At 30.4% G+C, this 12,956-nt stretch overlaps 1 protein-coding gene across 1 annotated transcript; it reads right to left on the bottom strand.

Annotated features, from left to right (window-relative positions):
- Window positions 1-3,547: 3,547 nt before the first annotated feature.
- Window positions 3,548-7,216, bottom strand: LOC136069320 (serine carboxypeptidase-like 40). The gene is made up of 3 exons (XM_065777715.1): window positions 6,875-7,216; window positions 3,929-4,036; window positions 3,548-3,801 (listed from the first exon to the last, which is right to left on the bottom strand). Exons 1-3 carry the CDS (start codon window positions 7,167-7,169, stop codon window positions 3,548-3,550), a joined length of 657 nt encoding a protein of 218 aa, XP_065633787.1. The 5' UTR covers window positions 7,170-7,216.
- Window positions 7,217-12,956: the final 5,740 nt, after the last annotated feature.

Raw genomic sequence — 12,956 nt, 5'->3', positions numbered from 1 at the left:
ATTATTCTACTAACGACTGTTAAATGAATAATAAATCTCATAACTTCTATTTACATTAACTCTCAATCTTGAGAGAATAATGAACATGATCATGAAGTATAAGTTACTTTGATATATCAGGAGTGAGATCTAAAATCACAATCAAAATCGCATTAAATGGGCAGCCACACTTAATATTAAAGGAACATATATTCTCAAGATAGAATTCATAATCTCTTAACGAAAATATAAAATATTCTCTTGAGATAAGTTTAATGAGTTTGGTTATTTATAGTGTTAGGGTTAACCACTTTAGTAAGAACTTAAAGAATTAAACTAGGTACTCAATAATTAAGATATAGTAATCTTCAAAGTGGCAGTCAACATTCATGACTTTGTATTACTGCAAATATTTTAATGAAGGGGTTGAATGTATAATAAAGTCTTGGAATATAATTTATTAATAAGGCCTAGAGTGCAATTATATTTATACAGTGGTATTAAATATAATTAATGGTAAGTTTGGACTTGTCAAGAGTTGATAGAAATGCCCAAAACCCATTGGACCTAGTGTCTTATTTATCCCTTCTTGGTCCCACTCTAAGCCACATACTAAAACCCAATTGAAATGGCCCAAAAAGCTAGCTCAATTAGATAATTAGTTATATATAAGGAGAGAAACATACATAATTTTGTAATGTATGAAAATGGTGTGTATGTGAGTGTAAGCCACATTTTTATTTTCCCTTGAACACATACATATAAACTGATTGAAAGACCACACTTCTTGGGCATAAGTGGAATTGGAGTAAAGATTAAAAGTGTTCCCAAGTACTTCTAATATTTGGTTTTGAATTTCATTGCACCAAGGTACGCTCTCTTGTTCTTAAATTCCGAAATCTACATAGTACATGTTATCAATTGCAAACATAGTAGATCTGTTAATTTTCCACTGCGTATGTTTTATATGCGATACAAACTATGTTTTTCTTACACAACTTACCTTTACCTATAGCCTTGTCTTAAAAAAATTAAATACGAAAATTCAATTGATAATGTAGTACCGAATATGTAAACTATCTCAAGCAGTGTTGTTAATTACTTGTCCACAGATCACCAATATCTTAAGGTGCTCCTCATCCCTCCACACTCTATCTTTATGGGTTAATTTTGAAAAATTATATTTTAGTAATTATTTTGTTCTATTGATTACAAAATTATTAAATTTTGACATATAACAAAATAATTTTATTTATATTCTAGTCCAAAGAAATTGTTGTGAAATTTAGTTCAAAGTCAATCAAAAATGATTTTTAAATTTTAAAATAGTGTCATATGTTTTCATATATGATGAAGTTGAAATATGTTAAAAAAAATATTATTATTATTATTATTATTATGATAAATTTTAACCTATGGTATTCACTCTATAATTATTACTTTTTATCATCAGTCAAGACACTAATTGGTTTATTATGTAGGCAAGGTTCAAAACCTAGTTTTTTTTTNCAACAAAAACACATAATTATCTCCTGCAGTTCTTCTATCCCCACTCATACTATAATCCAATGTTGTGTTGGAATATGAAAATCCTACCCCGGCAGGAGATTCAAGGAACAAAACATTTGCGGCTGAAAAGAAAATTCAAATAAATAAACATTGAAAATCTGTTTTTGGAAAATAATGAGAATCACATTATTAAATTTTGAAAAAAAATAATAACCATAAAATAAATGTTATGAGATATATAGCTATACCATTATTCCATGAAAATTTGTTGTCATAAAGTGTTTTGCCATCACTGTGCACACGAAATGGTCCAAGTTCTTGCATTGCTCCATAAGCAAGAGATGAACAACCAGGACCTACGGAGAAATTAAGCAAGAATAATAATCATCATATAGGACCATATTATAACTAGGTGGCAGATACTTAAGATGTAGATAACATTTCTTCTCTGTTGACAAATATAATATCGAGTTATAGTATATAATTTTAGCACTTTTATTTTCTATGTAAATGGTATATATGCCAGTGCCTTTAACATCAAAATATAAATGCTAAAGTAATTAATAATACATGTTAGGTTCTGAAAGTTTAGAACAATTGGCAAACCATGAGTACAAATTTGTCTAAATATAGATTTTTAAGATCTATAGTTATATTAGACAATCCTCAAGTTGCTGCAAGTCAAAATACAAGAAAAAGGAAGCTGCAGGTTCAGAAGTTCGAAATATGTTAGGTTTGACTGATCAAGAAGAAGACTCGACTGATCAAGACACGAATCTGTAAAATTTAAATTTGGCCTAATAGCTCATGAAGCCCATTAAGTGATTAGGGTTTCAGATCTAATTTTCCTAGTTAAAGGAAACTCTAAAACATATTTTGTTATGACTTTGGAGGTGCTCTTTTGAGATTGAAAAGGTATTGTGCCTTCTCATTCAAAGTCACAATCAGAATTCCATCTACACATTATTAGAACCAGTAGATTTAAAGTTGTTGCTATAAGATCATACATAGCTGATGATTTAAAACTTTGAGTGGGATTTCAGAGTTACAAACGTGAGTGTTTGTGTGTGACATATTCAAATAGAAGAGTTCGTGGATTTAGATCTACACGTGATCGTGTGAGTAAGTACTATAAGAGTTAGCTTTAGATTCAGGGAAAACCTATTGTAAAACTTCCATTCTATCATAGTGAATTTGTTGCATTAAGAATAGATTAGGTTAAATTCTCCCTAGGTGTTTTATCTTGAAACTGTTGGTTTTATTGTTTTTTCTTGGTCATCATATTTCTTTCCTTCTTTACTTTTCCACACTAAGTAATATGATTGTATGTGTTTAACCTAGATCTGAATAATATACTTAAATACCAACTTGGTTAAATAATTAAATTAAATAATTTGAGTATATAGGAGTATAAACGAACAAACAATACCATAACAAGGCTTCTTCTTATTTTGTGTAGTGTTATATATATATATATGTGTGTGTGTGTGTGTGTATGTATGTATATGTAGTTTTAAGTATTAGTTATAGGCTTCATTAGGAACAATTGACTATTTTTCAAAGTAAAAGTTTGATGGGGGTAGTAATGCTTTTTGTGCAACCGCAGCTCCAAGATTTTTTTTTTCTTAGGGGTAAAAAAAAAAGATTAATCTTGAATAAGAGATGAATTTTGTGGTCTATATGGTTTTATTCAAAATTTTTAATAGTACTATGAAGATAATAAAAGATAAATTATAAGTTCATTCAGTATATTGTTTCTTCATATAATGAACATACTAATTATGATTGCTAAGACCAAATATTGGAAATAATCTATAGTTTTTAAATACAATACCACTGTGTACCCATAGTATGATGATCACTTCATACATATAAGTTCTTTTTGGGGTGGGGGACAAGGGCCAAGATTCAAGCTTTTAAGAGGGAGTTTCACACACATATACATTTAGATTAGGTTAAAGTGAGATTTCCATATCATATTAAAAAAATAAAAATGCTATAAATATATTAATTATTGTTATTAAGTGAACTTTAATTATTATTAATTAGAATATTTTTATCAATTAGTGTAAGCTTTCTTATTATGGAAGAGAATGGTATGAGCAAGTTGAGGAACATAATGCCCGGCATAGCTTTCTCCAGCAACATAAAAATCACGATTCTTGTACTCAGGAAATCTTCTCAGCCAATTCAACAAAAACACATAATTATCTCCTGCAGTTCTTCTATCCCCACTCATACTATAATCCAATGTTGTGTTGGAATATGAAAATCCTACCCCGGCAGGAGATTCAAGGAACAAAACATTTGCGGCTGAAAAGAAAATTCAAATAAATAAACATTGAAAATCTGTTTTTGGAAAATAATGAGAATTACATTATTAAATTTTGAAAAAAATATAATAACCATAAAATAAATGTTATGAGATATATAGCTATACCATTATTCCATGAAAATTTGTTGTCATAAAGTGTTTTGCCATCACTGTGCACACGAAATGGTCCAAGTTCTTGCATTGCTCCATAAGCAAGAGATGAACAACCAGGACCTACGGAGAAATTAAGCAAGAATAATAATCATCATATAGGACCATATTATAACTAGGTGGCAGATACTTAAGATGTAGATAACATTTCTTCTCTGTTGACAAATATAATATCGAGTTATAGTATATAATTTTTGCACTTTTATTTTCTATTTAATTGGTATATATGCCAGTGCCTTTAACATCAAAATATAAATGCTAAAGTAATTAATAATACATATTAGGTTCTGAAAGTTTAGAATAATTAGCAAATCATGAGCACAAATTTGTCTAAATATAGATTTTTAAGATCTATAGTTATATTAGACAATCCTCAAGTTGCTGCAAGTCAAAATACAAGAAAAAGGAAGCTGCAGGTTTAGAAGTTGGAAATATGTTAGGTTCGACTGATCAAGAAGAAGACTCGACTGATCAAGACACGAATCTGTAAAATTTAATTTCGGCCTAATAGCTCATGAAACCCATTAAGTGATTAGGACTTCAGATCTAATTCTCCTAGTATTTAAAGGAAAATCTAAAACATATTTTGTTATAACTTTGGAGGTGCTCTTTTGAGATTGAAAAGGTATTGTGCCTTCTCATTTCAAAGTCACTATCAGAATTCCATTTACACATTATTAGAACCAGTAGATTTAAAGTTGCTGCTATAAGATCATACATAGCTGATGATTTAAAACTTTGAGTGGGATTTCAGAGTCACAAACGTGAGTGTTTGTGTGTGACATATTCAAATAGAAGAGTTCGTGGATTTAGATCTACACGTGATCATGTGAGTAAGTACTATAAGAGTTAGCTTTAGATTCAGGGAAAACCTATTGTAAAACTTTCATTCTATCATAGTGAATTTGTTGCATTAAGAATAGATTAGGTTAAATTCTCCCTAGGTGTTTTATCTTGAAACTGTTGGTTTTATTGTTTTTTCTTGGTCATCATATTTCTTTCATTCTTTACTTTTCCACACTAAGTAATATTATTGTATGTGTTTAACCTAGATCTGAATAATATACTTAAATACCAACTTGGTTAAATAATTAAATTAAATAATTTGAGTATATAGGAGTCTAAACAAACAAACAATACCATAACAAGGCTTCTTCTTATTTTGTGTAGTGTTATATATATATATATATATATATGTTTGTATGTATGTATATGTAGTTTTAAGTATTAGTTATAGGCTTCATTAGGAACAATTGACTATTTTTCAAAGTAAAAGTATAATGGGGGTAGTAATGCTTTTTGTGCAACCGCGGCTCCAAGATTTTTTTTTCTTAGGGGTAAAAAAAAAAAGATTAATCTTGAATAAGAGATGAATTTTGTGGTCTATATGGTTTTATTCAAATTTTTTAATAGTACTATGAAGATAATAAAAGATAAATTATAAGTTCATTCGGTATATTGTTTCTTCATATAATGAACATACTAATTATGATTGCAAAGACCAAATATTGGAAATAATCTATAGTTTTTAAATACAATATCACTGTGTACCCATAGTATGATGATCACTTCATACATATAAGTTCTTTTTGGGGTGGGGGACAAGGGCCAAGATTCAAGTTTTTAAGAGGGAGTTTCACACACATATACATTTAGATTAGGTTAAAGTGAGATTTCCATATCATATTAAAAAAATAAGAATGCTATAAATATATTAATTATTGTTGTTAAGTGAACTTTAAATATTATTAATTAGAATATTTTTATCAATTAGTGTATGTCTTTACTTTGTCCAATTTCTTTATTTAACAACTGAACCCAACTTTGACAGCGTACTATTGATTTTATAATTTTATGAAGAAAATTTTTGTTGTGTTAATATTTGTTTTTGTCTTCACTCAATCACTCCTTTGTCCCACACCCCTTGTCTATTTTTTTTTTTTTTTTTTAATTTCTTTTAGAATCATCTATTGACAATTGTTTAATTGTCTTTTAAAGTTAGCATTCTCTAAATACTAATTGACCCATGACCTAATCCCCATTTTTTTTTTCTTTTTGAGAAAAACCTAATCTTCACTTAATAAATAACAAATAAAAAAAAAAAATTAAATCGGCTACTCCACTCACATATTCGATCAAAAGTATAAATTAATTATAACTTTATTTAACAATTCAACTTAACTCTGACAACTATTGGCCTTTGTAATTTTGTTAAGAAATTTTTTGTTGTGTTAACATTTGTTTTTGTCTTCACTCAATCACTTCCCTATCCTACGCCCCTTGTCTAATTTTTTTTAATATTATTTTTAGAACCATCCCGTATCTAATTGTTTAATTGTTTTTAGTGTAAATATTTACTAACTACTAATTGACTGACTGGCCTATGCCCCAATTCCCACTTTACAAATAACAAATAAAAAATATATTCAAATTCAGCCACTTCGCTTGCAGATTCGATCAAAAACTTTATTTGCAAGATTAGATTGTTAAAGGGATCATATTTAATTTTATTTTAGTTGGTTTTGAACTTTTAAAAATATAGATTTAGGGACTCTAGACGTTCAAATTTTTATTTTTTAATTTTAGGGCGGCGTTAGCTTTGCTCTAGGGGTTCAACCCCCTAGACCAAAGCTAACGTGGCCCCTGTTTTTGCGAGGAAGGGCAACAAAATAGTTAAAAATAAAATATATTCTTTCTTTTTTTTCCTTATCGGTTATCCCTCCTGTCTATCTCTAAAACTTAAAAGGAAACAAAACAAATTAATAAAAAGAAAAGGCACTAAACGCATGAACAAAGAACAAAGCGAAAAAGAAAAAGAAAAAGTATTTATACATGTGTTTCCTTTATTTGATAGTGACATTAACTGGATACTGAGATAGGATCAAGTATAGCACTGCATACCTCCATTAAGCCAAAGAAGAAGAGGCAATGAATCCTTAGAATGTTGAGCTTCAACAAAATAATAATAAAGTGCACGACCAGCTGATTTATCCACCGTGACATAGCCACCATATTGAGAGAAATTCACCTGGGTTTGTCCAGGCAATCTCTCAATCCTATCTTTCTCCTTCAACCCCTCCTGATGATGAACACTAGTTTCATCGACATTGTCGATTGCCTCGAAAAAACTCGTGTCGAAGCCAGAACTTTTCTTCAATGTGGAATTGTGAAGAAAGTCTAAAGTTTGTCCTTGCATTTTTTCATGAGTTTGAGACACAAAGCATGAAAGAATGAGCAAGGATAGAAGAAAGATGAAAGGAAAAAGATAATGGATATGGATCTTAATTAAGCTGTAGTTGTTTATATAATGTAGTAGAAGAAAGATGATTCCAAATGTGTATGTTTCAACTTTTAGGGTGAGTTCAAAACTGTCATTGTCATCCTAGATCGATGTTAGTCATTAGTCAAAGATGCCAAGGAAAGAAAAAACAAAAAACAAGAAGGTTAGTAGAATACGTTTTGTTATATATGAACTACCAATAATGATATAATATACTAATGCTAATATTATAATTAATTGTGGGTAAGAATTTTCAACTGTCCGAGTTCAAATTAGATATAAATTAAGAATATATTTATTTAGTATAATTGAAATAGAACAAAATAGATGGAAATTTTTAGAAAAATAAAAATAAGTTCAATCATGTGTGAAAGCACATCACATGCAACCAAGTTTTATCAAAACCAAAAACTTTAGATTTTAAATAATAATTTTTTTTATAAAATTCTCAAAAACATGCATCAATAATAATTTCATTTAGAATAAAATAATAATAATTTCATTTAGACCAAAGCACGCGCATAAAAAGAGCTTCATAGCATGTGCACCACTATAAAATCTGTATGTTTTTAGACCCCTTAAAACGCAACCGGATTAACCTAGTAAATTAGCTAAGTGATTACTTAGTCCAAATTTTAGATCTAGGTTATCACAATCAAACAATCATATCATGTATAGTAGCGGAAAAGAAAATAACACAAAGATATGATTACCAAAGAAAACCAAACCGGTAAAAAACCTGGGGAGGATTTAACCTAACTATCCTCAAGGTAAACTTGAATCCACTATAGAAAGAATTGAAGTTTTACAATAAGACTTAGACCACTAACATCTTATTGCTACCCACTAGTAGAAACTTACGGACACGACCACGTGCAAGCTCTGAGACCACGGACTCATTCTTTCTTGGATTCTCCAACAAGTACAAGCACCTCTGCTTGCGTATCTTTAAGCTCTTATAGCCGCAACTGAATGATCATCAAGTTCTTGAAGAAATCTCCTCTTGGTAATCCTAAACTTGTGTGAAGGAAAGCTCCTCATAGATCTCACAAGAAATTCACACAAATAGTAATATGAGCAACCTCTAAAATGTGGCTAAGGTTTGCCTTATATACCTAGGGCAAAAACATAAAACCCTAAACGTTTTTGGAGTTAGGGCTGAGTTGGAATTATGCAGTAAAAACGCATTCTGCCCGAGATTCAATTGATCAAGCTAGGCCGAGATGCACAATAACTACTGCATTAGCTCAATTCCAACTTTATACAAAAGAACCAACTTTGAGCAAATCTATACAAGATTAACCAACTTGTTTTGATCATGGTTTGTCAACAATACACATTAGAGTTCTAAATACATGAAATCCTAAGTCTTTAGAACTTAACAAAATCTGATTTTATGGTTGAAAAAAAAAAGTTATGGCAGAATATTAAAATAATTTAAATTAAAAAAATATTTTTAAATTAAAAAAATAATAATAAAATCTTAATCATCGGAACAATATTTTTTTGACTTCTTGAAACTTTGACAATATATTTCACTTAGAAAAATTATGCAAATAATTTAATGTGGCCAAATGGTGCATGCAAAAATTATATGTAAATTGAATTAAATATTTAAATAATATAATTAAAAGTGAACAATAAAATAAATAGCAAAATCAAAGAAAAAAAATACTTCTAGCTACGTGACAAAAGTACATTGTCTAATATCATTATCAAAATGAAAGTAATAAAAAATTATCCATATAAATTAAAATAACCATAAAATAAATAAAAAATATTTCTTTTAAAATTTCTTTGAAATTCTTAATAATTAAATTAAGTTTCTTGAAAATTTTCATATATCATTAGCTTAGTTAAAAAAAATTCTTATCCTCATTCGCTAAAAAAAAAAAAAAAAAAAAACTATGTTATTTTAATATAATTGCATGGCAAAAGCACATCATATAATGTGTAACAGTGTCTATGTATATTTAACTTCATTAAACTTTAGTAATAGATTTCTACTTAAATAAATTATGCTAATAATTTTAATATACTTATTATAGCGTGCGAAATGACGAAAGCACATCACATGATGCATTCTACATAAACTGAGCCATTGGTCGTAATTAAGGACATGCAATTTTGTTATATAGTATAATAGTATTTGATATATATGGTCAAAATAACGAGGAGTAAATACTTTGTTCATGGTCTTCAATCATGTTCCTTTAAATAATTTTAATACTGAGGATGTGCTTGTTGATTTAATAACACATGCAATTTTCCCAATCTCGATATGGCACCTTCCTTAAGGAATCCATCAAGGGCTTGTTGACAATTTTTTTGAACACACCTCCGTTAATTTGTGCATTCCCTTAAAAAAGGAAATATAACTTTATTTTATTGTAGGTTCTAGTTAATTCAATTGATAAAATTTTTGATTGTTGAATAAGAGATCTTGAAACTCTCTTAAACCAAAAAAAAAAAACTATAATACTAATGCAATAATGCAGATATAATTTTTTTTTTTTTATTTAATATTAGCTTCATTTTATTAGAATCATTTGGTGAGAAATTAGACAAAGAAGTGATAAATTTTTTTTCCTTTTATTTTCTTAACTAGGCAAATGATATATGAAAATTTTCAAGAGGTTTCTTTCTTTTTCTTTTTCTTTTTTAAGGTTAAGCCTACTAAAACCTATTTTCACTTAAAGGTGTTTGATCGAAATGACAACCGATTGGCAAGCAATTTGTGACAAAGTAATGGGGTGGGCAAGGGAGGGGGAACAACAATGCCAAAGAAATAGGGGGATGGTTTGTTGAGGAGATAATACCATTGGAACCTTGCACAAAATTGTTTTTTAAACTAACTGTTAGTTTTTAGACCCCTTAACACAAGTTGTTTAACCTAATATTAAGCCAAGTTGATTAACAAGTTTGTTAATTAAAACTAGGTTAAAGCAATATGTGTAAAACAGATATAAAGCGGAAATATAAAGAACACAAAAATATGATGACCCAGGAAAACCTAACTAGCAAAAAACCTGGAGATGATTTAACCTAGCTATCCTTAAGGTAAAAACAGATCTATTATGAAAGAATTGAAATTTTTATAATAAGACTAAGACCATTAACATCCTATTGTTACCTCGAGTTGAAAACTTACTACCACAACCGCATGACAGCTCCAAGTCTACAGACTATTTCTTTCTTTGATCTACAACACCACAAGTTCTCCTACTTGTGACTTTGAGACTCCAGTCAAAGGTTGCAGGTCTTCTTTAAAGTTCTTTATGCAGCAACTGAAGAAATCATCAAGTTCTTGATGTGAATCTTAATCTTGACAACTCTATGTGTGTGTATGAAGGTAAACACCTCTTAGATCTCATAGAAAATTCAACACACAACTCTCCAAAAGACTTTTAAAACGTAGTTAGGGTTTTTTTCCTTTTATACTTGGAGTAAAAAACTTAAACCTACAGGTCATATGGGCTTGGGCTAAATTGGAAATTCTGCAGAAAATTAAATTTGCACGACTTTCGATCGATTGATCGATCGAGCGTTGCAAATTTTGACCAATAAATCCTGCAATTACTCGATTCCAAGGCATATGGGGGAGGATCCACAGCAGCTGTGGGGTCCACATAAGCCTCAGCAGAAGGATCACCAGAAGGAGGAGCTCGAGATGCATCATTTGTAGAAGACTCAACACGAAGGCATTTAAAGCTTGCTTTCAACTGAGCAACCCTTTGCCTAAGAAAGGTGGCACCTATGGGAGCAATGATATGCACAGGCTCAGATGCGGGGAAGTCATCTAAACCTAAATCTAATAGAATCCTATAAATAAAAACAGGGGAAAAAAAAAAAACCATAGGATTTTGCACTACTTCTATGAACTTTAACAAGTGAACGAATGAAAAGGGTAGGAAAACGAATGAAAAGGGTAGCATCAGTGATGAAAGCGTACAAAAATGCACATCTTTCAATAGGAATGGTATGTACATGAGAAATAGGCCAAAGACTATGACAGGATATCCTAAAAAACAAGTAATTAAGCTCAATAAGCTCATGCGAGGTAACCCTAGGATTAGTACCCCAACTAATGGTAGTACTGGTAATGAGTGACATGATATCGTCGAGATGAGGAGACTCTATGTAAGGATACACAGGTTGCTATACCAAAGGTACTCCAAAAGCAAATGCCACTACCTTAGGGGTAATGACAAACTCTTCACCCCTTATCCAACTCTTCACAAATTGAATGTTGGAATCATCAAAGTGGATAGAGAGGTTCGAATAGAACTCTCTAATCAAAGCAGTTAGAGGGGGGTGCTCTACATCTAAGGGAGGTAACCAACCTCGACGCTCAAAGTTCCTACGGATCTCGGGATCTACCTCATCTAGGATAACCCTACGCTCAGCCTACACAAGTCTAAACACATTTAGCTTCTCATAAGCTTCTTGGTTTTTCCTAAACCTAAACCTGTGACTCTGGAAATCAGAAGAGGATGGGGTAGAGGTTTTCTTTGCTTTGGTTTTCCTAACCATGATTCTAAGAGTATATAAGAAAAAAAAAAAAAAAAAAAAAAAAACACTAAGGGCAGATTGCATTAGAGAGNATCAATATCATCAACTGACTTAAGAGCCATTAATTTGGATTTATTTGTCTTAGGTAAATCTAGCTCATAGGACTTGAGAGATCTTATAAGCTCATCAACAGGGATGGAGTTCACATCCTTACTTTCAGTAATGGCAGTCACTTTGGGTCTAAAGTTCTCAGTCAAGGATTTAAGTATCTTCCTAACAATCTTAGGTTGATCATAAATTTCACCCAAATTATAAGCAGAATTAACAATATCATTAAGCTTAGAATAGAATTCATCAAAACTTTCATCATCAGACATCCTAATGCTTTCAAATCTAGTTGTTAACTTCTAAAACTTATTTATCTTAACTGTCTTTATGCTTTCATGCACAGTTTGGAGAATATTCCATGCAGTATGAACAACCTCAACATTTGAGATCCTCTTGAATTACTTCATAGAAACAGCATTAAAAATAACATTCATGGCTTTACTATTAAAAGTGGTTGCTTCTTTCTGAGAAGTTTGCCACTCACTTATAAGAGTAGTCGACTTCTCCCATATGTATTTAACGAAATTTCAAACTCTCTCATTAATAGATTTCAAGAATGCTTTTATCTTTACTTTCTAGTAGGTATAATTTTTCCCATCAAAGTGAGGTGGGATCACAAGAGAGTGACCGTGTTCTATGACAACAGGGGTTAAGGATCAACTCTTAGATCAAAGGATCTAAATACTAAAGCTAACTCGCTTTGATACTACTTGTATGTTTTTAGATCCCTTAAAATACAAGTTGTTTAACCTAGTTATTTAGCCAAGTAATTACTTAGATAAATTATTCAGATTTAGGTTAACACAAGTAAATCATATCATTTAAATAATGTGGAAAAGTAAATTATAACACAACGATATGATAACCCAGGAAAACCAAATCGGTAAAAAACCTGGGGAGGATTTAACCTAGTTATCCTCAAGGTAAAATAGAACCACTATGAAAGAATTGAAGTTTTACAATAAGACTTAGACCACTAACATCCTATTGCTACCTCGAGTAGAAAACTTACTACCAAGACCACGTGACAGCTCTAAGTCCATAGATTACTTCTTTCCTTAATCCACAGCAATCACAAGTACT

This window comes from Quercus suber, unplaced genomic scaffold, assembly GCF_002906115.3.
Source record: "Quercus suber isolate HL8 unplaced genomic scaffold, Cork oak 2.0 scaffold_162, whole genome shotgun sequence".
NCBI classification, from domain to species: Eukaryota; Viridiplantae; Streptophyta; class Magnoliopsida; order Fagales; family Fagaceae; genus Quercus; species Quercus suber.
Note: the sequence above shows the minus strand (reverse complement) of the source record. Positions and strands in the feature narration are given on the sequence as shown.

What these genes read in the sequence shown, in the direction of transcription:
- LOC136069320 (XM_065777715.1), bottom strand. Translation starts at nt 7,169, where the DNA reads ATGCAAGGACAAACTTTAGACTTTCTTCACAATTCCACATTGAAGAAA. An exon ending in TCTTCTTTGGCTTAATGGAG is followed by an intron (nt 4,037 to 6,874) that starts GTATGCAGTGCT and finishes ATTTCTCCGTAG; the next exon opens with GTCCTGGTTGTTCATCTCTT. An exon ending in CAAATTTTCATGGAATAATG is followed by an intron (nt 3,802 to 3,928) that starts GTATAGCTATAT and finishes TTTTCTTTTCAG; the next exon opens with CCGCAAATGTTTTGTTCCTT.